The sequence below is a fragment of the Channa argus genome, chromosome 7 (assembly GCF_033026475.1).
Source record: "Channa argus isolate prfri chromosome 7, Channa argus male v1.0, whole genome shotgun sequence".
In the NCBI taxonomy this organism is placed as follows: domain Eukaryota; kingdom Metazoa; phylum Chordata; class Actinopteri; order Anabantiformes; family Channidae; genus Channa; species Channa argus.
The window spans coordinates 20,222,778-20,245,996 of record NC_090203.1 but is presented as its reverse complement, the minus strand read 5'-3'; the positions used below and the strand labels follow the sequence as shown (position 1 = coordinate 20,245,996).

The following is a 23,219-nucleotide window of genomic DNA, read 5'->3' as shown; positions in this document are numbered from 1 at the left end:
AAGCACACACTAGAGTTGTTTAAATTAGGCATAATAACTAGTCCTGCAACCTGAATGTTTTAATTTATTGATTGGTAAATTTTCTCTTTTAGTGTTTAGTGTATATCAGGTATACAGCATGGGTTAGCTTGTTTACTTGACTTGGCTACTGTTGGCCATGTTCATTTTTGTCACATCATCCAGAAGCCCCTCCCACAAGTGCTCGAAATCCCCCAATTTAAACCAGAAATGTTGTGCATGTTCACTTTACTGGCTTACTTCAGACCGCTGTACATAGTTATGGCGATTCGGAGCATTTGGGGTCATTTTTGTGAAAAAAACTTTCACGAAGGCATTTTAGACTAAAGAAACATGTCACCCAGTGGAGCACTGTGTCTGCCTGATCTGTTTGGAGTCAGGGGGATAAGCACAGAGGGATAAGCTAATCCAGGTTCCAGCCTGACAGACGTTATGTGTGACTCCAGGCATGTCATTGTTGGTTTTAATATCTGTATGGGGATTGTTCAAAACATAATTTATATAGAAAATTACAGATGTTATTCTGTCATTTTGACTGTCAACAAAATAAACAGCAGTTTGTCTGGTCCTTTGCTATGTCGACCTTTCGATCAACTGCAATTTTGTCCCTAAACAGACTTAGTTGCAGAATAGCAAAAACGTTAAGAAAAATACAATGTAGGACCTATAGTTTTATTGTTTTGTTGTTTAAGGACTGGCATTCATATCTATATAATAGATTTTAAATGGAACAAACTAGATGTAGCCAGTGTATTTGCCTTTTCCTATATTTACTTTCAGTGACAAAACAATCTGGCGTCACCTGTATATCCATATATTTCCTGGGAAGCTTTTTCCCTAATCTCAAGTTAAGGTTACTTGATGTTTATCTTTGCAGCAATTATGGTTTTTCACATTCAAAATAATGGCCCCATCTTTAAAAATGCAGCGTAGTGTTTTTTGGCGTCTTTGTTCTCGTCACTTATGCACGAACAGTTAAGTCTTATTATTTTCAGATAAGAAAATACAAAAAGAGGCAATCAGGTCCATTTGTGCTAAAAAAGAAAGCAGCTACATCCCTCAGTGTGTGAGAGCAAATGGAAACAGTTAAAGAAAAGCATGTATTTCTGACATATGGCTGTCTCATTTGTGCTAATAGGTTTTTGTGCTGTGTGTGATCTCCCTCTGACTCATCTTGGATGATTTTAAGTGTGTATAATTATTCACGCAAGTTGGACTAGGACTCTCAAAAAACGTCTGTCGCTCTTTCAGATTTGTGGAATTTTCTGGAAGGTGTTTATTGGAGTCAATTTTGGAAAGTGAGCGGCCGTCCTGACCTTTGATGGCAGCAACAGCAATGGCTGTCACCACTGCGGCAAGAGCAGTGATTGGTGTTGTGCTGTACAGATTGTTTGGCTAGAAGTGCACATATGTGTGTGTCCCACTGTGTGTGTAAGCACATGTCTGTGAGTGGTAATTACTGTGGTGCGATGCTCTGTATTTCATGAGTGCATTTAGTCATGAACTTTTCCAGAGGAAAATAAAAGTTATAGAACAAATCTGTGATATAATTATAATTTTATTGGGCTCTTTTTTCTTTCTCTTCAGCCCAGTTTAGTCATTCTAAATCAACAATCTGAGAAAATCTTAGCCTGATACCTTCATGAAACAGCAGGATTTTCTGATTAAAATGCCAAAAGACAATACTTAGCAGTATATTTGGACATAAGTACTTTTCCATACCGATTCTCGCTCATACAGTAGATATTTGCCATTAGGGTGTGATGTTTCTGTGTATGTGTGTGTGTTTCTGTGTGTGCATGTGTGTGTAGGTCTGTTTGTAATGGGCTTTTTGACTTAGGAGACCCTGGAAGTGGTGGGTCATTAAAGTTTACATAAAAGCAGACTAAGTAGCACACAGGCAATCGCTCCTTCGATCTCTCTCTCCTTCTCAACACCACAGAGATGGACAACAAACCACTGAAATGTCAAAGGCAGACACGAGCATGGGGATCCCACTAGCACAGAGCTCCACACTGGCTAATGTCTTTAACGGGTATTGAGGATAGAGGTAAGAAGAACAGACGTATAAGGGAGTGAAAAGGGAGAAACGAGTACCCACGGGTTGATAGAGAGGAAGAGAGTGGTGGTACAACCTACATGGGGGTCACGAGTTTCAAATAACAGGGAAAGGAGAGGCAAAGGTGTAGTGTATGAATGAGCGCTCCTCTCCAGGGGTTCTCCTGCATGACTAAGTGAAGCCAGAAGAAGGGAAACCCCATATTAGCGAGTTCACCTCTGCCTCTTCCTGAGGTGCTTAAGAGTAGAGTGTTCTAACAGGTGAGGTGAGGAGAATAAAGTCTGTTCCATTTGTCTTCGTTTTTTTTTTTTTCCTAACTTTTACTGAAGCTGAGTAATGATTTAAGCCTGTATTTCTTTCTCCCAATGGACTAAACCTTGTGTGAGCTTTGTTAAAGAGGAGATGCAGGGGTGAATTTTCTACTTATTCCAGCTTGAATTCCAAGCCGGAGTTTTCTAACCAAATGTGGCCTGGGTCACCTGTCAGGGACTGTTGAGAGCTAAAACACTGACCTGAGAGAAAACTAAAACAAATCCTATGTTCTTCTACACTCTTTTATACTCTGCATAAAACAACAACACAACCCTCAAGATTTCTGATGATCCAACATTGCCATATATTTGTGTTTATGTTTGATATGCTGAAAAAACAGGGTAAGTTAGAATAGTTAAGTACAGTTTCTACAATTTTAGCAATTAATACATTTACTTTCTGTTTGACCCTGGATCTTGCACATTAATTATATGAATTAATTTACTGACATATGCAAAGTGGATTAAAGTTCCTTATCTATAAAGGGAAATTTTACAGTGAAGAGGTGCTAAGTATTTCTGTGTATAATGAGTTCCTGACCATTATCAACACGAGGAAATTTGAATGATGTAATTAATTACCTTCAAAGATAAAAAGCATCCTCTCTTTTTCCTCCCCTATCGTTTCATACTTGTTTTACCAAATTGCAGAGGTACCACTGCACTCGACCCTACTGCTGCTTGAATTTACTGGGATGAATCAAGGAAATGATCATTCCTGCAAACTTGATCAGCAGTGTTTTTAACCATTGCTTCCTCCCACACAGAGAGGAAATGCATGGCTGAGAAATGTGGACAAAGGAAGGAATGACCTCTTAACATCAAGTCTGCCAAAGATAGCAAGGGAGGGAGAGGGAGCTACAGTGAAAGTAAGTGAGAAGGTAAATGTCCTAAGCAACGGAGTGAAGGAGGGAGCCACAGCGAGATAGAGAGAGAAAGCTAGCGAAAGAGACATTGCACATGCCCTGCTTGTGATTCATTCCCTAACTTGTGGTGAGCACCAGTGAACAGGCAATGGAAACTTCAGCAAATGTAAATATGCTTGGTTAAAAATATAGTGGCTTAATGCACACCACATGCGATTCTCTGGCAAGGCCTGCTCTATTTTGACGGGGAGGAGAGACTGTGGAAATGCAACGGAGGCAGAGAGGGAGAGAGACGTTTGAAAGAGACATTAAGAAGTGGAAATGGAGAGGCGGTACACATTTTTCTGGCGCGTGCAGCTTACCCTGGGTCTTCTCAATGAACACCACCTTGGAGTCAGGGAGGAAGTTAAGGCCACTCAGGAGCATCATTTTGCCTCCCGTAGCAGGGTAACTGTCCACACTCTGCTTCTCCACCAAGGGAAGTTCCTGTGCTGAGCGCTGGGCTATAGGAAGGACACACATATTTCAGTAGAGCGTGTGAACCCATGTAACCTCACTGCTGTGCTGCAAGCGCCCAGAAGAGCACAACCCCTGTTCACAGCCAGCAAATCGGCAGTTCTTATTTAGCTGAACAGGCTTATCAACTTTATTATGATGAGTTCACGACCACTAGCTAAGAGGATTTCAGCCAACAGCTGCTCTTTAATGACATCGAAAAAGGCAGAAAACTGATCAGAACAACGTTTTCGTGGTCCGATCCCTTGTTATTATTTTCCACCAAGATGCCTACAGCCAACCACCTGTCTCTACTTTCTATAAATGTGGTTAGCTAGTCATTTTTGACCCCTGGGAATATGTGTCCAGATTTTCAGCCAGAGTCGCATGTATTCATTTTTAAGTACTGTAGCTATGCATTTCATGTCTTATTCCACGGCAGAACTAAATAATGGAAGCTCACTAAAGCACTCACAAGAAACTGTTGGTAAACTTCTGTATTGACAAGTCCCCTGTTTTACCATCTACTGCAGTTTTAATTGTCTTCCTTGGGTGCAAATAGCACCACACATACCGTAGATACACACTAATAAATGACAAAGAAACAGAGAACTCATTCTGCCGTGCCAAACCTGGGGTTGGCAAATGACCTTTGTGGAACCTGTGCTAATGGGGAGGCCTTACCACAATAACTTGTACCTTGAATCATAAAATGTGAAACGAGATAGATACCATGTGTGTCTTGGCACCATGTACAATGCACCTTTTGCTCAGGCAAATTGCTTTGATAATATAAAGCTTTTTGGGTGCAGAGGCACTGAATTTGCTCCAGCAGGTAATAAAATAGTAGCTTTTATTTATTGCGTAACACCTATGGATCCCACCGTTTGCTTGGGTGAACAGCCAAAAGAGAAGCCAGATTGTGGCTTTATTTCTCTGTGTTCGTGTGTGAGACTTACAGCATTCGATGGGGTTGGAGGCAGTCTGCAACGACACGGTCCTGCCATTGGGCTGGTTGATGTGGACTCGGAACACCAACCGCACACGTGTGTTTTTACGCCCGATGTCTGTTTCCCCTTTGCGAAGCTCGATGTCTGAGTTACGCAGCTTCAGGATCCCAGCGCAGTCAATTCTGGCACAGAGGCAGTGAAGAGCAGGCAGTGAAGGTTTAATATCACACATTATTTCAAAGATGACAAAGATGACCTGTATTACAAACAGGTGTTTCAGGAAAGCACCAATCACTTTTTTCTCTGCTATCACACAAGCCTTAATAATAACCGATGCTTTCTACACAAAGATATGTACAAAGGCTGCAATAGGCTGCTTTGATTCTTTAACTCTCTTAAAACTGAGACACTGAGCAGCAATGAAGTCGTTGCTGATGTTACAGATCATAACCTGGAAGCTCACTGGACTCATGACAGTGTCAGTTTGATTCTAGCATGTCCTCAAAGACAGTTTGAAATGGTCTCAGAGCTCCAAGAATAAGCAGTTCTCCAGAGAAATTCTCCGGACTGGTTAGTCACTGTCACACGAGCATCAGCTGCAGTCAGTACACACTTTAATGCAATCTGGGTGCACTAATCCTGTCCATTCCCCTCACACCAGGCAAACCTTGCACTTCATACATTTAGAGTTTATACCTCTGTTAGTCTAATTATTGCCACGTGTTGCACTAGACTCTTTTTTTCTGAGCTGTCTGCCTTTATTTATTCCATTTTACAATTTGGGAGGTAAAATAGTGAATTTCTTTTCCCTTAGTGGAAAATTTCCAGACGTAGACTTTTGTGGATTAAAAACAAAGTGTGGCTGGTAAAAAGTGAGGGAATATGAATTGGATATGGTTTGGCATTCCAGTTATTTTACATGGTAGCTATTAGGGCAATGATCCTGGAACATGGCAAATGTCAGATTTTATACCAGTCCAGTTTTTCTCCTTGTCATTGTCTTGGACAATGTGAATAATTTAGAAAAATATAACATGTAACAATAAGTAACCCACTCCTTATCAGTGCATAATTAAACTATTCTGTCATGCATATGGTTTTAAAATAAAAACAAAAGATAATGGACTTTTTCATCCTTTGAAAGTACGTTTTCATGACCTATGTAAACTGAGTGGTAAGAAAGGTGAATATTCAGCACAGTTATACGACGTGTAGCGACAACAGTCAAGAACCTATACTAATGGTTCCCTTGCTGACTGGGCTACAGGAATATACTGTACTTCTTACTGTACTTCTTTAAATTAAGCCAGCGTCCGTGTATGAGATGGATTTTCCTATCAGAGAAAGAAAGATTGAAACTGTCTGAAAGTTCGAAAGTAGTTCTCAACTGTCTGCATCCCACACAATGAGCAAATGATCGCTGGCACGAGAGCAACGAGATAAATGCTGCATTATCGAGACGACTGTTTAACAGTTCAGTGGAAAACAGACAGTTAAAGTCTTTGACCTTTCAGATCATCAGAGGAGACAGCGAGAACTTTCCCTTTTTCTGTCTTTTACATGCGAGCTGATGGAAAAGGGGAAAAGATACTTCCTTTTCAATTGTTTTTATTCTATCCTGTTCATCCTTTAGGATGAGGCCAAATGTGTTAGGGATGCCCCTAAATATTATATAATATAGGGGATGTTGTGGTACTGGAAATGATATTATAAGGTAATATGAATGGAAAAATAATCCAAAGAAGGCCACTGTCCATCCAGGAAGCTTCTGTGTCCCATATATGTCTTCATAAACTTCTACATTTAAACAAATATTACAATATGCTCAAAAACTAAAAATTCAATCAGTAATATTCTTTTTTGCTGTACTGTATTTTACCTTTGGAAATGATGATAAAAACATGAGGTGCAGTAAGAAGTGACGGCCTCATGTAACCTATACAATCGTTTCATCCATAGCATTGAGTTCTGGGACTCAGTCCAATAAATTCACTGCTGCCTAGTCTGAATGGAGCCCAAAGACAGCAGCTGCTGCCTGGACAAACCACAGAGCACAGCCCCTTGGATTACTGCTAGACTGGTGGGCAAGGCTCATTAACCTCAGCCTAGCAAGCTGATGTTAATGTTTTTCAAGGTGAACCGAGATTATATTTAGTTGAGCTCTTCAGGCGATTCTAATCTCACAATGGAAAACACAATTTTTCTTTTGATGTCTTAACCAAACACTTTGAACAGTGTTTCAGAGCCACTTTTACTGTGGATAAATGTAGTTTTAAGTTTTCAAACTTTTCATGCTAGCAGTATTTGATTTAATAACTTTTTTTTTTTAAACAAAAAACATCATGAAATGTTGTGGTAGGAAAAAACACAGGTATAAGGTTAATGATGTCCATTTAGCTGCTTTGCTTTCAGGATATGTGTAATCTGCCTGCTGGTTCACTGTCATAGCTAACTCTAAGATTTAAAAAGAACGTAACCGTGGGACAACATCAGGCAGCACTGGTGGATGACTAGATTGTAAATGTGTTATGGCTCTAGTGTGGTTATTGCTTTTTAAAATGCTATTAATAATTTGTACTTTCATGTGGGTTACTGGTTGGACATTTGCCTCTTGCCACACATGGGTCAGAGTGAAGTCATCCACAAGCTCTGAGTACTTATCTCACATCCTCATCTCTTGGGATGAAAGCACTTAGAATGTGTGTTGTACCTATCATCAGACATTCTGCCTGTAGAGTTAAAGCAAAGAAAAGGTGCAGAGGAAAAGAAGAGTGTGTGTGTGTCTGCATGTGAGTATTTTAAAATAGGGGTCGCTGGAAAGATGGATAGGCGACTTGTGGAGGTCTCAGAACTCACATGGCTCTCATGTTGTTCTCAGGCAGCAGAGGGATCTCCAGAACTTTGGTGTTGGATTGCATGACTTCATGGCTGGCGGTCGAGACGGTTTTGCCCGTGATGCGGTGAACCTGGTAGAAGGCATGTGGTCGCAGGAGGCGGTCGTCTGCGGTGCCTATGAACAGCTGCAGGGTGAGCGGCTCGCTTTCCATGTAGCCATAAAGCTGGCAGGAAAACAAAGGGACCCAGGTGAGAGGCAACATCAGGTTTTAGGACCCCCGTTTCAGGCAACTCCTCGTTTAGAAAATTCACACTGAATGCACATCTGCAACTGATAGGTAAAGTTTTCTGTAATGACAGGTCACTTTACTCACGCTGTCCTGGTAAAAGGGCTGTGAAAATAAAACCCTTTTCCTTGTTTGTTTTTTTGGTTGGTTTGGGGACCCTTTACAGTTGTCTTTGTTTTTTTATTTTCTGGACTGTTTTATATTGCTTGAGCGCAGGGTTAAAGAAATAGAATCTAGTCTAGTCTAGAATTGGCATCTCCTGGTTACAGAGATGTGGCTGATGGAGAGACTGGCTTCCCATCACTTCACTTTTCATTAAACTCTCACTGCTGCCATTAAAAAAAATGACTATCAAGAGGTCTGAAGTCAACAGTTCATGTATCCATTAAAGAGACAAATTAAGAGCCTAAAAATTATTTATCAAATTGATGACTCGGTTAAAATTAATTTCCCTGTGTGATTACGATATAAACTTGTGAAAATCATTTGTGCCTATCGAAAATAGTCAAAAACGTGACATAAAAATATTTATACAGGTACAGAAGTTTTCAAATTCTGCATACTTTACACCTCAACGTCATAGGTAAACACTTTACAGAGTTTGGCATGCAGACAGGATCCAGCCCCTCTGCCTTTGGGCATTATGAACATGCATTATGATTTCCATTAAAGCTCAGACACAGTGTCCCACTGTGATGAAAGAGACTCCTGTATCAGAACCACCACTTCAAACAACTACCACTTCCTTTAGTGGGCCTCCATTAGCTGCTACTGCTGAACTAATAAAAAGATCAAATCTTTCAAAAAAGAAGAAAAACTTCATGGCTATGCATAGTTTGAAAAGTGCTGTTGTCTTTGGGGTCAGCATCACTTCTAATATAAACCGTAACTGCCAATTTACGTTCAGCGTCCCTGGATCATTTTCTATGTCTAATGTAACATACTGTGATGATTTAACTAATGGCTCAAAAATCTAAACAGACAGGGTTGCAAATTCCAAAGTGTGGTGAAGGACAACTGATCTTTTGTGAATGATTTCTGTCCAGAATAATCTGCCAACCAAATGTGAATTTCTGGTAGAATGGAGCCATCCGCTGCAGACCTCCCAGACATGTGTTCTCTCTGTGGTGCAAAGTAGTCATATGGTCATAAGTGCAGATGTTGGTGTGGGCTTAAAAATCTGTCCAAACCTAAATATTGTCAGGAGGCTGCAGAATCCATCTGGTACGCAGAAAACCGAGAGGACTCATTTTTCATCAAGTGGACCTACCGTGGATCCACCCAGGTGGCTACTTGACCGCATGTGACACTTTCAGTGAGGGATCACTTTCTCAAGACCCGGACTCATCCAAATTGGTCAATTACACATCGCTTCTTACCAATTTTCTTTGAGCTCCCTCCGAGTGAGAACAGTGGTATTGTCGAATGGAATAAAAGACCCCTGTTGTTTATCTAACAGACTGAGTCATATAACAAAATGCAGACCACATGTAACCTATGACATAATCTGATTAATGGGGTTTTAATTACCATTGTGAGGCTGGTAAGGGAAAAGGGTGTGAGGACGGTTGGTGGAGGACTGGGGAGCTACGTCAGTAGAAAGACTGTGGAAATTAGTGCTTCGATATCATAGACACCTAATGATTCTGAGAACAAATTTGTCTGGATACTGTATTAAAAGTTGTCTGGCCTGATAATAAACCTGAAGATTAAATGCCTTTAGTCTGTACTCGATGACAGATCCATTGGATTTGGGACAAGGAAGAGGATATGCTCTTTTTCCTCCGTTACACAAATTTCAGTCTTAATTACACTGAAGAAAAATAGGATACGGCTAGTCCGTGGAGTAGAGAGAATATCCATATGTCTCCATAATCTAAGCACCAGTGGTTATCTGCTTTTGGTCTTTGATTCAGATATCAAGGAGTGTAAAGGGAATGGTAAAGTCAGGGCTGTCATTCATCTCCAGGTCTAACGGTTCTATTTTTCCCTTCAGCTCCACATAGTGTCTCTAGCAGCTGTCATGACCTGTGTGCTAGTCACACATGCTAGTCATCAGTGAGTTAGGCCGAGGTCAGGAGCTTCTTGAAGTCTTGGCCTCCCATGGGACCACTTCATCTATGCGATGATGTCACTGGCAGATCCTGCTCTGCTTGTTATATTTTACTTTACGGTGTCACCAGAGGTAATTATCCGTAAGCCACACATGCTACCAGTTACTTGTGCATTGACTCGTGAGAGGGCCCTACTGGAGCATGAGGTACAAATCTCAAACACTGGCTCATTAAATTGCACATCAACCTATGATTTAATAAAACACGGTCAGTTGTGCTACAAAAGCCGTGTCATCTGTCACTTTTGCCTCAACAAACATCTTTGAATTTCTCAGCGACCCCCAACCATTACCTCAGATGCCACGTGGCTGAAAGGGGGCCCACAGGAGAGGCAAGTGAGATGGGGGGTGTCTTTATCCCGTCACTCGTCATGTGGTAGCATGTGAATATGGTGGCATTCTCATTCAAAGCCACAGTGACCTCATGGAGGAGAGGAAGTGATTAATGAGGTCGGCTACTCCTCTTGTTGGCGCTGGTCTTCCCAGCAGCAAAAAGATGGCAGTCTACTCCCCCTTGGGCAACCTCCCTCAATTCTTATACCATATGTGCTCCCCCTGACCCTCTTCCTAAAGCCCCATGTTTGCCCCATGTTTGCTTCTGCTAACTCCTGTGACTCTCAAATGCACACAACAACCAGAGCACCAAACCTACTTCTTCATTTTATTCTCAAAGGGGGAACAAGTTGTGGGAGGAAACGTGTTGTAAACTTTAATTGTGGACTGATGACAGAGGCTTCACACACACCTGTGACTTGCCGCACTGTGTATGTGTCTAATGCAGCCTGTGGGGTTGGACGCGAGAGCCGCTAATTTTGACCAGATGAGCCTCCCTCCCTGTAACTGCAGCCTTTCTGGCACTTGTCCTGCGTATTTATTTTTAAATAATCAAAACCGAGATTGAATCGTGGCTTAATTTGCAACTGTTTCTGGCTGCCAACTTCTGCCACTTTGTCAGTGACATCAATTTGCACCACCCACCGCAAACCCGCTGTTGCTCAAGCCCTTCCTGATAGCTGTGGCTGAAGTAAAACATTGGGGATATGGCAGTGGATGTATTAATTGTGAAATTGCATGCAGCTGCATTGACTGGGTCAGTTGTGATGATGTGGAAGGGTGTCAAGCTTAAGGGAGAGGAGTGTGCATCCTAAACACTTTCCACTATTCATCTCCCAGTCACCTTTGGACCATCACAGATCCATCATGAGGACATAAAAGTTAGAGCCCTTGGGATACAGCCTTCATTGTTTTTCTTTGTATTTTCTCATGAAAATCAGTTGTCATACAATAATGATAGAGGATGTTTTTTTTAACTGATCTAGCTATCTATCTACACACCCGTCCCATTTTCTTTAGTAACAATGCAATGACAGTCTCAGTGCCTGCACCTGGCCTCAATAGTTCAACAATGCAATTTGAACATTACAGTTTTAATAATGACTTGCTGGTAAATTTGATGGCTAGAAATTGAGTGTTAATACACTCTGCAGGCCTGCAGTGGGCTGCCTTATATCCCTCTGCAGTGATTTCATCACTGCCTGGAGAAATGTCATGACTCGCAGAAGTCCACGTGGCACAGAAAATTGGGGAGAGAAGAAGGAGGAGATGACTAGAAGCAGCTGAGGAAGGCGAGGGGAGGGGAGGGGAGGGGAGGGGAGGGGGGGCACTAAAGCAAGGCAGGAGAATTACAGCAGCAGAATCGGGCTTTTTCCCATTATTGTGCTCCTGTCTCTCTGTCAAGTGCTGACAACCGCACAGCCAGTCTTTGCTGTACCCAATTAAATGTACACTCATCCATGTTGTCTGTCCTTCCAGACTTTACTCCCTCACACTTCTGCTCTGCTAATGTCTCCAGTGCCTCATACTGAATACATAAGGTGACATATGCAAACCTTTAATGTGCTACGTTACCATGGCTCCAAATGCTGCTCCTTATATAAGCAACCAAACAGCTCTATCCCTAAAAGTTTTTGTTGAACTGAGCACTTCGGTGTTATGTCATTTTAGGGCATAGTTTCAAGCACTAGCCCATGTCTAGACCAGCGAGGGTCCAAATTCCATATAAAAAGAACGATTTTCTTACCAGCATTCCATGCCATTAGAAAATCATCCAAACCTACAGAGAATATGAGTCAGATGATACGGACGACTGCTGTGGCCCCCAATAGCGTATCTACCCGCAGTGTCTTAGCCCATAAATCTGTGGGCTGTCTGGTTATCACCTTAAACCAGTGAAAACGATGCACTTTTTGCTCTGTTATTAGCTGGTAATTAGTGGTAGCCCAACACCAGTGTAAGGCAAGCCCCGCAGATGGAGAACCACAATTTGAGAGTGGCATAAATACCCCTTTGGGCAATGAATAATAGCCCTGACTAAGCTGTAACAGCACTAGAGGGTAAACCAAGCCTTTTGAATATCAAACAAGAGGCGGCAGTGGATTTAATGAGCAATTAGCAGCTACAGTATAGTATAGAGTGCTGTAGATCAGGAGTTTACTTTGAGACATTACGCAGCCAGCAGGGACCGGATTCCAAAGTGAAACCGCACACATGAAGAACGGAGCCCATGCTTGCCAAGGTCTTTCATGTCGTGGTGGTGGAAATATACTGCAAATTTGATGTGCATTAAATGCAGTTGCAGAGGAAGGGAGATAGGTATTAAGTCACGCACATGTTAATCGGGATGAAGGCCACATCCTGCTGAAATTACACCATGTCTGTTGCTGCTTTAGACCTAATGAGAGAGTGGGTGAGAGAGGGGGTGCATGTGTGCCGGAGAAAGCCCTATAGGCCAGTTATTATCCTGTATATGAACTAGCCATATGCAGTACTACGCTGTGTGATTTGTGTGAGGTTTAATACTCCACAGGTGTTGATTTCTACTGTTACTGAGGGCCTTGTGGATATGTTGCGTTTCCTGACTGGGACTGACCCTAAAGGCCTTTGGAACATCTTCAACTGAATCCACATTTTTGATCAGAGCCTGGTCACATCCTTGGTCACTACATTATTATTGAAAAAAAAAATCAGTACAGTTTCACTTTTCTACTATGGAAAAACCCTTTAATCAATACCACTGCAGCTTTTTGAGTGAGGGTAGACTAGGTTGTTGGTTTCTTGAGCATGGGTTTGAAAATCCTCTCTGTAGACATGTGGCATAACTGTGGTGAGAGAGGGCAGTGTCTGGAACGGTGTGAGAGGAGCCGACAGAGTACCCCGAGATCCCCTTAATGGTCCTGTGGTCTCGTGTAGTAAATAAAGTGGAACAGCAGCCATGGGGGTCTCAAAGCGGACCCACTCGTGAGAGAGGGGATTGAGCGTGTCGAGGCCACTAGGAAAAGACAGAGTGCGGGTCCAGACTAAATGACACAGGGACCCAGTGCAGGAAGTACATAGAGAATGAGCTGAGGTAACCTATAATCTAAAGGTTTTCATCGATGTGCGGCTCTACTAAAGATACTCTATGAGAAGTTGAGCACATTGGTTTGACTGCCTGTCAGTTCCTCCCCCTTAGGGACAGCGTAAACAGTACAGTGTACTTCCGTCCATGTTTTTTCATCTTGCATTTTCTTCATTTAGGGCGGCTTTCCAACACACCATCAGTGTCACCATCACTCATTGCACATGTCTGCTCATCCATGAGCTAAAAAATAAACAATATAGTTGTGGATGAATGAGCTTCAACTGAGAGAGACCTGCTGGCGCTGGTTTGGGAAATGTTTGAAGGATGAACGGTTCACAGGGAGCGACATCCTCAGGACCCCAAGGGAGGGAGGGAGGCACCGGTGTGTGAAAAGAGGAGGTGGAGTCCAGTGGGTGCTGGGATTCTGTCTTCCACCCGTCACCACAACACTCAAACCAGCACCATGCTCAGGCAACCTCAGGGCCACCCAGGCTCTAATCAGTAGGATACAGAGCATCTCCAGGGGCGGCTAAGCCAAGCCCCAGTTGCCTGGTAAGTCCTTCTGTCCCTTCTCTCCAATTCTCTCTACTCAAGCAAGTCTCAAGCACACACACACACACATGCGCACACACACAAACACACAGACACAGCCACCTACAGCAGCCCCTGTGTCATTATTGACATTCTCCTTGACTGCACCTCACCCATCCAGCACCTGCCACTCATTACCTCAGGGCACTGGGGACTACAGCATGCCCTATCCTCCAGGACTGCAACAACACAATTTTACAGAACAAAGACTATGAACAGTGAGGCTCTTAGATACATGAGACATTTTATCTTCAAATTCTGCAAAACCTCCCTGCATCTAGAATACACGCTCTCTTATATTTTACCCTCTAGCGTGTACAGATTGCATATTCTCTATAGATGTCTATTTCTGCCAACTGCTATGCTTCTAGTGGTTTCCAGTTCTATGGAACCCTCCAGACATCCCAATTGACTGCACATGCAATATCAGAAGCATAAATCACTCACTAAAAAAATGTGAGAGTCAAATGTGTGCTATGCAAGTAGCGGAGAGGTGTAACGGTAAAACAGCTGTCAACATATTTTCTACATGACTACATGACTATTAATAATTGCTCAACAATAGGACTCGAACACAAGCTTGCAAAGAAGGCAAAACATTTGGTGCGTGTGAATAAAATAAACAACCCAAGTCATCAGTCTGAATGTGGACACTATGTGTAACTTACACAGGATGCTTACTCATGACATGTACCTCTGGCCCCCGGAGAGACTGAAAATGACATAAACTAAATCAAAACCAGCCTCACTTGCCACAGCTGTGCATGGCAGGCAGAGCCAGGTCAGCCTCATGGGGAGTTGCGAGGCTAGAAGGTTGAATCACCTGCATGTTGATATACAGAAGTTTGTAATGAAGGGGAATAATAACCTGTATTTACAGAGAAAACCTCAAGGTTGACAGGGCTGCTTAGAACAACACATTGGCCAACAGCTGTCAAGTGCTTTTGACGGCGAGCAGAACAGGATGTGCTGACACATCTATTTACAAAAGAGCTGTGGCAACTAACAACATTAAATCCTAAGTTGATGGACCACCAACCCGAAACTGTACGTGTTTAAAAAGCTTTTTTTTTTTGCTTTGGCTGCCATTTTGCATGATAAAAAGAAGATCTGAAACCTAACAACTACAGAACGGACGCAAATGAATACAACTACAATTATTAGATTAACTGCACTTTCAGCTTGAATTGACTCCATTAAATGAAAATGAACCCCCAGCCTTAGACACACACACACACACACACACACACACACACACACACACACGAACACGCCACTAAATCCCCACCCTGAGCAAACTTGGATGTCAGTGAAGTGTGATGACAGTGTAGCAGAGAAAGGAGCTCTGTGCTGTGCTGCTGGTGAGACTGACGTGTGCTCTTTAAGTGTTCGCCAAGTACAATAGTGAGAGATGATGGTCTTGCTCTATACTAATTGAGTCAGCATGCACTGCTGCTGGTCAGAGCAACCTTTTGCAGGAGTAGATTGACTTCCAGCTTCAGGGAACATTAACAACACATGATACCAGCAGATACAGAAACATGTACAGTAAACTGTGGTGTGTTTGTATGGAATATTTACAGAGCGGGTTGATAAGAGTAAAAAAGACTGCTAGTTATTTTTATTAATAGTAATAATAAGATGTCAGAAAAAAAAAAAAATAGTAATGTACACGTACTTTACATTTATTCCAAACTTTTAATTATTGTATGAATTTTAAAAAAGCTAATTCAATTAAATTAAAATAAAACATTAAGCTGCTTTAAAAATACAGCCAGCAAACATTAACAAGCGTAAAAATATAATGGTTGTTTTAATTTTGCTCTGTAACTACATGGCGTCATAAAGTCAGCAAAAGCCCAAGGTCCATGTCACTAGGTTACTGTTGGACAGAAGTAAGTTCCATCAATCAACATGCACATCAACGTGTGCTTGTTTTCACTAATGGTGTAATGACAGAAAATTATTAACAAATCTAACCTTGTCTCTAGCAAACAGTAATGTGCACAGTAATTGAGTGTTAAACATATGATTCAGTAACCATCTGCTGTTTGGACATTACGCTGGTGACGTACCTGTACTACTGGGTGCCCTCCAGACGGCGCCTTCACGGCCCCTCGGCTGCCTTCAGTCTCATAGTGGGCCCTGTGGTGGGACTTTGGCTGCACCTCAATCTGAAGGTTATACTGGCCGGAGCAGGACGGAAGCTGCCAGTCAAGAGCTGGCAGAGATGGACTGAAATAACATGACATTTGTAATTAAAATAAAGATGTGTGATATAACAATGGTGAATAAACGTTTATCTAGCTTTGAAAGATTTACTCTAAGTGTCTGGATATTCTTTCCTAAAAAACAGTAAGTGCTGTATATTACATTTTTGGTTTGCTTAGAATACAAGCACGGAGAATGGTTGTCATATTTTTTTCCTACTTTTGTACTATTGATAAAATTTGATTTATCAAACTAAAACTTTAAGGGCTGCAGTTTTTCCACGGTTGCATCACCGCCAAGGAAGTCTAAATCGAAAAGGTTTAAACTTGCTTTACATTTTCCTCACATAAAGACACTTTAGTAAAAATTCAACTGGCTTGATTCTTCTCCATTTCATTATTTCATTTTAATATTTTTTTTCATCAAACCTAAAGGGAAGAGAGAAGAGTGTGTTTTGTATTATGATGTCGCAGATGGACATAGACAGGGGCATTTAAAAGTGCCAGAGGGAGTAAAGACAGTGGAGCACTAAAGCAATTTTCACACAAAGTCAACTTTTCTTTTGATCCAAATATTGCCTATCACAATTTGATAACTGTACAACTAGAAACCAAAGCCACACTGGCATTGAAAGCTTAACCGTGGAATAAGGTCAACAGCACAGCCGGCCTTGGAGCATGATATCTCTTTCTCAGAGCAGGCCTCCCTTAGCATCATTGTTCTTTAGATGGAGAGTCGGAGCTTCCCATGTGAACACCGTGGAGATATCTAAACCAAAACAAACATTTGCAAGACAATATTTCTCTATGCCGGATGCCTGGCAAAGGCAAAGCCCTGAACTGAAAGGTGGCTTTTGACTGAAACCAATCTCTGGCATCTTTGTGGAACTTATGGGCTGTTTGTTGACCCAAAACGAACTGATTTCCCCCCGCAGGGCTTTATCTGCCCAGTCAGAGCATGACATCACGTTAGCGCCACAGAAACAGATGGGCTGATGGCGCGACACACCAGAGGAGTGAGCCAGCTGATTAACCCACAGACTGCTTCCCCTTCAGCCAGCCCTGTCACCATTACTTCCTGTTGTTCACTATCTTAATCAAACACTTGATTTCCAACCGGAAGTTTTCTTATTGGCTTCAGGGAAAAAAAAAAAAGAAGCCACAAGGGACACAATTTAAATTGAAAACGCCTACCTTTCTCAAAAGTAAAAAATCAATGACATAGCTGAGTGGATGTGTGTATGTTTGTGTTTGGGTTGCTGTAGAAACTGTGGCACACAAACACTTGCTGGTCAAGACCTCCCTGTGAAATATGATTTATGAAATGGTTTTGATCTTCAAAGAGAAGCCTTTTGGAAGTAAAGAGCATGCAACTTGTAAATGGATGACTTTTGATATGGCCTTTGAAGATTAAATCTAAAAAAATTTTTGTTCACAATAAGTAAACAACACTAAATGTGGAAGTGAAATGATAGAGTACAGCAGTGACGCTATTGGTTAATCTGTTCTGCATGGTCTGGACAATAGTAGTCCTTATGTTACACTGTTAGAAACCATGAATCTGTACCCTATTGTCTCCTATACACTGACTGGTTCAATCATATTTCAAGTCACAAATCTTGTGAAATCATATATTTAACCGTGGTACAGGACTACCGGAGTTTATTTGACACAAGAGAAGCCAGAGCAGCTCCACCCACCTGAGGTAAGGCTTGGGTTTAGACCAGGAGTACAGATGTTGGGGCACATCCAGGAACCCTGCACAGTAGTTCTCCTTCTTGAGGGCCAGTCGGGAGGGGTAGTCCTCATGGCAGAGCTCCCTATCAGGACCCAGCTCTTCACCGCCAGGCTCCACCTTCAGGCTCATGGATTGTGAATGGTCCAGCATGGTCTTCCGAGTCTTGATTGGGATTCCCTCCCCCATGTCTACCACTCCATCCGTGGTGAGAGCATTGATGGCTGCCACTATGGCAGAGTTGGTGTACTGGTTGGTGTTGGCGAGCCAGTTGTCATCTGTGACGCTGACTCTGGGTGAGCCATGTGGAGACGCGGTGGGAGACTGGTTGGGAGAGCAGGATGTCTGATTGTAGGGGTTGCCATTGAAGCTGTACTTTCTCTTCCCCATGCCACCACTGCCGCTGTTGCCTCCAACGCCTCCAACACAGGAAGGAGAGTTAGGCCTGGATCCACGTGTTTGAGCTGGCCAGCCTTCCTCAGCCATAGCTCCTATCTGAGGGGAGGTAGATGGTGAATAGTGAGGGGACCCTGTAGGGCCGCTGGCATGAGGGCAGGACAGGAGGGTGGATGAGCATCTGGGAGAAACACAAGGCGACTGCCAAGGGGAATTCTGAGGTGAGTTATCATAGTTGTAGAAACCGGACTCATAGGAGGAAGCCTCTGAGTTACAGCTGCGTGAGGAAATGCTGCTTGCAGGGCTGAGGCAGCTCGGGTCACGGTAGCCGTCTGCATTGGGCAGTGTCAGCGTCACAATGGAATTAACACCTCGTTTGACAATGTGGTCCTCACTGCTGCTCTCTTCTACCTCATCCTCAGTGCAATGGCTGTAGGTAGTGATCTCAATACGAGGGCTTTCCAAGGCTGGAGCCCCGCTGGGTCTCAGACTGTGGGTCAGGTAATAGCCTGATGCTGCATGGTTGTCATTCTGGAGACTGTAGCCTGTCTGGTGGCAAGAGGAAACTGAGAGGACCGGGCTGGACTGCAAGGTGTGGTACTGGTTTAACACAGAGGGGTTTCCCATGCTCAGGGGTAGGGACAGGCTTACATTTGGTGTGTAGCTGTATGCATCTGCAAAACAAAAAAAAATGAAGAAAAAAAAGTTTAAGTACTTTTCAATATATGAAGTATAGCTCATATAGAACAATACCCCTATACAAATCTCATCGATATGGCTTGCAGCGACTGACTGACTCCCTTCTTTCTAAACATCTGGAAAAGCTTAGCAATTATCTCAAAGCAGTAGCTGTATGTGGTTGCCGTGTAGATGCTAGTGGCTGAGCCGCTGTTTGTTTCATCAGTTCATCTAAGGCTCTATTTGGCACACCCTGCTGTCATATGTACACTACAGGAATTCCTCCAGTAGCACTGATGGATGCTTTATTTGATTGATTGCATCACTCACTGAGTGAATTAGGCCCTCCCCTGTGGAAAACTGACAGCACTCTCACATCGGTCTGAGCTTGTGATTAAGTCAAAGAGAGTTTGCTGCAGTGTTACACACAGATCCACTTTGGTACACACACCGGCAAGCATACAAAGAAATCAAAGGCAGACAAGTGCAATGTCATACAATAATAATCAGAGGGGAAGCACAAACAGCAACAGACAGGTAGGGAACTTCATTTAGCCTACAACAGTTGTAAACATCATGTCTGCCTTTTATTGATAATGTCAGTGAGGGTAAAAGTGGTCATAGAATGAATACCATTCAGCCCGAAACTCAGCGGAGGGCATTCCCCCGGACGCAGTGTGCTTCATTTGTTAACCACAACCCTGTGTATCACATGAAATGATGAATCTGTCACACACCACATAAAATGTGGGTAGTCTAAAATTAGTTTATGAAAGTCTATTTTCAGAGGTGATTAAATTCAATAGAACACGAGTCCGATGAAGCCTGCAGCACTTATTATAGGTAGCCAGTAGGTGAGATCCAAACACGTCATGAAAAGTCCAATCTGAAGTCTAATGTTTTTTGTGAAAATAAGTAAATTTAAGTTTATCATAAGTGTACTGAATGTTAACCTTCGCTGTATTGCAGCCGTTTGAAACACACACACACACACACACACACACACAGAAAAAAAAAATCACTAGCATAAATAATTTTCCCTCGTAATCCCAGAATAAATAAGAAACCCTCCACTGTCCTTCAGCACCCACCTCTCTCTGGATCTTTCTGGACACCTTGGCCATACTCAAACACATAGCTGAAATCAAACTCTTGCTCTTCTTGCTGGTAGCTCATCTCTGATCCAGTGATAATACACTAAGTTTCAACATAAAAAAACCTAGTGTGCCTGTCAGCTCGGTCTCCTCTGATGCTTTTCTCTTCGGGCTTATTCTCTTCTAGTGCTGAACAGATGATAATCTCCTGCCCACGCCAACTGGTGTGACACACCTCCTTACTTGATGCCTGACTGACTTTGCTTAAATTGCAGCTGGTACTTTTTTCTATTTTCTTTTTTGAATATGTGAGAATGGTGCACCACACCGCAACGTACTTCACTTTTTCAAACACCCACTCAAAAAAAACTGATGCTTTCACTGTTCACTGCGGCATTATCTTGAAACTTGGCTTTCCCAGGTCACACGCGTTATAACTGGTTAAGTAACAAAACTGGGCCACATCATAATTTGTGGGGTAAACTAAAAGTAGAACAAAAAAAATATAATAAATTACTCAGTCTTGCACTCAAGGCAATGCCTCTACTATTGTTTGCAATGTGTTCAAAACAGTGAACTGTAAGCAGAGTTGATTTGAAAACATTATCACACAGATTATAGCTCCTTCTGTGCTCTACAATTTTCTAAATTATGCTATCACAATCAAAACACTCTTGCCCCACAACCAAACCAGCCTGACTAAAGAATAGATGGCTTTATCCACGGGCATTGTGGTCTAGGCAGGGCTCAGACTGACGGGACCTCAGGGAGAGATAGGTGGTCTCCCGCAGAAGTCATCTGCAGCCTGTGCAACTAAGAACCCTGAGGGCACTTATCGCACATGGCTGACTATGGGCAATGGCAAAACACCAGGAGCGAGTGAATGTGTGTGTGTCTGTGTGTGTGTACTAGTGTGTCTATGTGTCTGGCTTTATGTGTGATAATAAAGCAGTCCACTGTATACTGCTGAAGCTGTGTGTGGTTAAGCACGTCTCCTTGTCAAGCAAGAGACTCACTATCCCTGAACGCACAGATCACAGCCCTCCCTCTCTCTTTTACTCACAAACACACACACATCTGTTACCAATTATAAGGCTTAGGACTGAAAGCCTGAAATGAATAATAACACAGCTCGCACCCGTCCGTCTGAAACCTCAAAGGCAAAATGAAATTCCCAAAATCCACAAGAAGACAGTGACATCAGCATTGGAAGACTCTGCGAGTTAAGATAAGATGGACTATCGACAACGTCTGATGGAGCAAATCAAATTTTGCAACCACATTCTGTGCGCTGAATCAAAGAATGTAAACATCACATTTAACATTTAGTCTTTTGACAGTCATTTCCCGTTAAATGGCAAAACCGGGATGAACTATCCTCCACACTGATGTGTCCCTAAGCAAAACACAGATTTGTCAAGAACTCCTGAGGGATGTTCTGCAGTTGACCCTTGAACTCTGACCTCTCTGTGCAATGGCAGATTACACAACCTTTCTCGTTTTCAAATGAACAAACGAGTATATAGACTTTACATGAGCATCTTATCAAAAGAAGTACAGGTGACAGCAACAGGGTAACCCCATCAACTTTCATTCCACTTGATGAAGAGCACCTGCAAAGACAGCTGGAGACACCTAATGGTGTGGACGTTGAAATGGGCGCAGGCCAACTAATATACTTGAATGCCTGGTAATTTAAACATCGTGTGGAGCCAAAGTTGGAGGTATCCTAATTTTATTACGTGACATCTTCAGAAAATATTGAATGCGAGGGGTTTTAACACATTGCAACTAGTAATAGTTCATGAGTATCGAAATATTTACACGTGTACATGTGTCTTAGAAAATGTAGCGGTGTCAACATAAATAAAAAAATAAATAAGAAATACAGCAAATTCATATGAAACTGGATAAAACTTTACCTTCTTCTGCAGACGTCATATTGGCGGACAGAGAGGTGAGAAACTGGAGTCCCGGCTCCTTACCGGCTGTTGCTCCAAAGCTGAACTTGGAATTGACGCTCAAGCACAGAGTATCCTGCATTCAACAAGCAACGCGCTTTCTCCGGCTGGGAAACTGGAAGCAACGCATTCACTGACGATGGTACTGCAAGAGTTGATTCACCTTACACGCCTTAAAAGAAAAGCATAATTCGCCGCGAAGTTGAAGCAAAGCGAGTCGGCAACTTGGAACCAAGACGCGATGGACTGCGCGCATCAAATTAGTAGATGTTGTACTGATGGCTCTGGAGACCGGCGCAGGTAGGAGCTGCTACGTGCTAGAGGTGAGTTTGTCTCTTTTCAGCCCGGTAAAGGTTGTCAAGAGTCTCCCCAGGTCGATGACGCAGCGCGGTTTGTAAGAGGGGCCGGCTCCCGTGCTTTTAAAGCTGGAAAACACCCTACGTCCTCCCCTCAGTCCTCCCGCCCATGTTAGGATGACGCGGCCGGATCCTGCAACCTCCTGGACCGGCTGATGATGTGTTCCACACTGGGATCCCATCGGAGAAGGTGGGAGGTGAGTGAGGTGTGTGTGTGTGTGTGTGTGTGCATCTGTGTGTGCATTGAATTAGACACAAACACATACAACAGAAGAGAGAGAGAGAAAAACAAACTGAGTTTTATTTGCACATAAATAGTTTTCAGACTAAATACTAAAACTAAAAATAAACTAAAATAGTTTTGACCTCGTATATTGCCTAACACCGTCCAAAACATTGAAATAAGATTTAAACAAACATGGTTTGCATTGCTCAATAGGTCCCAGATAACTATAAGTTAGTAGTTGTTATTTAAATCATTGATGTTTGGTTTATTTCTGGAGAAAGCATCCACTTTATGATGAAACCTTCTGTGCTTATAATGAAATCACAGCACACTTTTGTTTGGCAAACGCCATTTCTGCTTGTAGATGGAACTTTTAATTGAATTTTAAATGTAAATACTCTACAAAACTCTAAATTAATAATCAGAGAAATGAAAATAAATCATTGCTACTCTACTAAATTGACTGATATAACAAATAAGTCAAATCCACAGGGTTTGTCTGTAAGGTTATAGAATATACATACATGAACAAAGTATCATATTGCAGCGCATCTACTGATAGGACTATAACGGCAGGCTGGCTATCATGTTATTATTTGATCGTTAACATTATTCAAACATTTAACCTGGTTTTATGA

At 42.4% G+C, this 23,219-nt stretch overlaps 1 protein-coding gene across 2 annotated transcripts in view; it reads right to left on the bottom strand.

Moving 5' to 3' along the window:
- The window catches only part of LOC137130706 (nuclear factor of activated T-cells, cytoplasmic 1-like), a 57,486-nt gene extending 35,060 nt beyond the window's left edge, over positions 1-22,426 (bottom strand). Inside the window, exons 1-6 of one of the 2 annotated variants that reach the window (XM_067511196.1) lie at positions 21,961-22,426; positions 17,836-18,940; positions 16,001-16,160; positions 7,556-7,758; positions 4,709-4,881; positions 3,617-3,757 (exon numbers count right to left, since the gene is read on the bottom strand). In XM_067511196.1, coding sequence (XP_067367297.1) covers positions 3,617-3,757; positions 4,709-4,881; positions 7,556-7,758; positions 16,001-16,160; positions 17,836-18,940; positions 21,961-22,081 — 1,903 coding nt within the window. In that variant the 5' untranslated portion in view covers positions 22,082-22,426. Of the gene's footprint in view, positions 1-3,616; positions 3,758-4,708; positions 4,882-7,555; positions 7,759-16,000; positions 16,161-17,835; positions 18,941-20,035; positions 20,197-21,960 lie in introns of those variants that run through there. The other variant, XM_067511197.1, reaches the window with a different exon arrangement.
- Between the last annotated feature and the right edge of the window lie 793 nt (positions 22,427-23,219).